Source organism: Lupinus angustifolius, chromosome LG11 (genome assembly GCF_001865875.1).
Source record: "Lupinus angustifolius cultivar Tanjil chromosome LG11, LupAngTanjil_v1.0, whole genome shotgun sequence".
In the NCBI taxonomy this organism is placed as follows: domain Eukaryota; kingdom Viridiplantae; phylum Streptophyta; class Magnoliopsida; order Fabales; family Fabaceae; genus Lupinus; species Lupinus angustifolius.
In genome coordinates this window covers 27,606,391-27,607,708 of record NC_032019.1, presented here as the reverse complement: position 1 = coordinate 27,607,708, position 1,318 = coordinate 27,606,391, and the positions used below count along the sequence as shown (strand labels likewise).

Below are 1,318 nucleotides of genomic sequence, written 5' to 3'. Positions count from 1 at the left end.
AACTAATAGCACATATCTTAAATGGTGACATAGATCATTTATTCTAAATGGTATCTCATTTTATATCTCGAGTCAATTATATATTGTCATATAAACAAAAAAATAAGAATTTAATAACAAAAGATAATATTTTGACTAACTCGAAATAAAGTATGAGACACCATTCGATACATGTAATACTTTAAATGCATCCTATAAATGCTCTCATCTTGTGTCACATTTGCTATAACCATTGTATTGGTATCTGAAAATTGACAAGTGAGAGGGCTTCATTAACTGGTTTGGAGTGGAAAACTAGTTAAGAAATGGGAGTTTCTTCACACCCTTTACTTGTTTCCCCCTCTTTGAAAAATATACCTAAGGCAACTGAAGAAAACAAAAGTTCTTCATATGAATGGAACAAAGTGTTGGTAACACAAGACACAAAGCAGAAGGGTACCAAGAAAAGTGTCAAGGGTAGGAAGCAAGGAAAGATTTTAAGGAAGAAGAGGACACTCTTGGTGGAAGGTTCTAGAAGACAAGCCAAAGAGATTCAGAGAAGGGTTAGAACACTGAAGAGGCTTATACCTAATAACCAATACATGGGGTTGGATGGACTATACAGAGAAACATTTGATTACATATTGTCTTTGCAAATCAAAGTAAAAGCCATGCAACTTATGGTTCAGACATTGACAGGTTAAGAGTGATTTGATTCACTTCTTTTTTGGTTTCGAGAGTGTCCTTCATTTTCGTATCCGATTAATCTTTGTTATTAGATCCAAAACTGCCTATAGAGATCAAAGCTCCTTCCACTTGGACCAATGCACATTGGTGATTCATTCATTTGTATAGACGAATTAGATTTTGTTCATTTGTGGTTTATAGTTTTCATAGAGAAAGGTTTGTTTTGGAATGCCAAGAATATGTTTAATTACTTTGATGTTGCTTACGTGTAGAAGAGCTTGTGATCATTTCAATGTGTTTTTCGTAAGGTGAATACTATTATTGTTTTATACTATCATTTCAATGGCATATTTCCCTTCCTAAACACCTCAACCATGGTTGATGCTCAAATCGAAGTCTTTCTTGCTCGTTTGGGCCAGACAAGTACATAAAAGGTAACCTGGTAGAGCTGGCTTTGAGCTAGTGCACCAAGTGCGACTGCATAGAGCCTACCCTGCACCGTACATGACCCATGATGATAAGAGACTCACTTCAAATAAAAATATATTTTATTAAATATCTTTATTTATTTATTTATTTCGTATTTTTATTTTTATAAATCATATAAGGATTTTATTGCATTTCATACTTTTACTTTAAGTTTTTTTGGTGA

General features: G+C 33.5%; 1 protein-coding gene across 1 annotated transcript; it reads left to right on the top strand.

Moving 5' to 3' along the window:
• Positions 246–705, top strand: LOC109360239 (transcription factor PAR1-like). The gene has a single exon (XM_019604967.1). It carries the CDS (start codon positions 306–308, stop codon positions 681–683), a length of 378 nt encoding a protein of 125 aa, XP_019460512.1. The 5' UTR covers positions 246–305; the 3' UTR covers positions 684–705.

Bases quoted from the DNA above. Each gene is read 5' to 3' on its own strand.
- LOC109360239 (XM_019604967.1), top strand. From the start codon at position 306: ATGGGAGTTTCTTCACACCCTTTACTTGTTTCCCCCTCTTTGAAAAAT.